Source organism: Penaeus monodon, chromosome 31 (assembly GCF_015228065.2).
Source record: "Penaeus monodon isolate SGIC_2016 chromosome 31, NSTDA_Pmon_1, whole genome shotgun sequence".
Lineage (NCBI taxonomy): Eukaryota > Metazoa > Arthropoda > Malacostraca > Decapoda > Penaeidae > Penaeus > Penaeus monodon.
In genome coordinates, this window is record NC_051416.1 from 21,528,493 (window position 1) to 21,529,466 (window position 974).

Sequence of the window (974 nt, forward strand, 5' to 3'; positions counted from 1 at the left end):
CTCTCACTCGGGAGACATGGATGAGGAGTTCGCAAGGACAGTTTGCTGTGAGTTGTTTTCGAGTCGTTCGTTGGTGGTCTTTGCAGGGGGAAAAGGCTGATTATTGTGCTAAAAGGGGATTGGCGATGATGGTGCTGGTGATGGATAATCAGAATGAAAATAATGGGTATTTTCCTTTTTTTAATATATCGTTTTCTTTTTTTTTCCTCCCGATAATTGTCTTTGTCGACCCTTGAGTAACCAACGCGCTTCCTCCGCCAGGGCATCGTGGAGATCCCCCCCCCGCAGGGCCACCTCCACATGAACGGCCACCTCCCCCCCCACCACGCCTCCAACGGCCACCTCCACAACGGCGCCATGAACGGCCACGCCCACCCGACCCTCAACGGCCACCACACCAACGGCCACCCCGCCCAGGCGAACGGCCACGCCCCCCACATGAACGGCCACGCCCCTCACCACGAGCAGGCCAACAACCACACCAACCAGAACAACCAGAATAACCAAAACAACCGGAACGGCGGCCTGGTGGACGACAACCAGGCCAACGACGCGCACGAGCGGCGGGACGACCCCCGCAAGGACGACAAGTGGGGCTCGCTCACGCGCGGCCTCGCGGCCTGGAAGTACCACAACCTCAAGGAGAAGATCTCGCACAAGTTCTCCCGCGGCGACAAGCCCGACGAGCGCGCCGGCGCCGCGCAGGCCGACGGCAAGCACGGCCCGCACGCCGCGGCGCCCGCCGGCGGCGCCAAGAACAACGCGGAGAACGGCGGCGGCGCCCAGCAGGAGCAGGCGGCCCTGCAGGCGGGGCCGGCGCGAGACAGCGGCCGCCTCCCCAAGCTCAACACGAGCTTCCGGAGGGCCATCCACCAGAGCTCGCAGAAGACCAACCTGCAGGAGACGATGGAGACGAGCCTGAGCGCGGCGCCGGGGGGCGTGGCCCAGCAGACCAACGGCCTGCCCCCCCACTA

The 974-nt window shown here is 64.0% G+C and overlaps 1 protein-coding gene across 1 annotated transcript; it reads left to right on the forward strand.

The window, feature by feature from the left end:
• Positions 1-6: 6 nt before the first annotated feature.
• LOC119592928 (transcription factor mef2A-like) lies at positions 7-922 on the forward strand. The gene is made up of 3 exons (XM_037941820.1): positions 7-47; positions 262-812; positions 901-922. The coding sequence occupies exons 1-3, from the start codon at positions 21-23 to the stop codon at positions 920-922; spliced, it is 600 nt and encodes a 199-aa protein (XP_037797748.1). The 5' UTR covers positions 7-20.
• The last annotated feature ends 52 nt before the right edge of the window (positions 923-974 follow it).

Excerpts from the sequence above, each read along its gene's own strand:
- LOC119592928 (XM_037941820.1), top strand. The coding sequence starts at position 21 with ATGAGGAGTTCGCAAGGACAGTTTGCT. Across the intron at positions 48-261 it reads GTTCGCAAGGACAGTTTGCT|GGCATCGTGGAGATCCCCCC; the intron begins GTGAGTTGTTTT and ends TTCCTCCGCCAG. Across the intron at positions 813-900 it reads CAGGCGGCCCTGCAGGCGGG|GAGACGATGGAGACGAGCCT; the intron begins GCCGGCGCGAGA and ends ACCAACCTGCAG.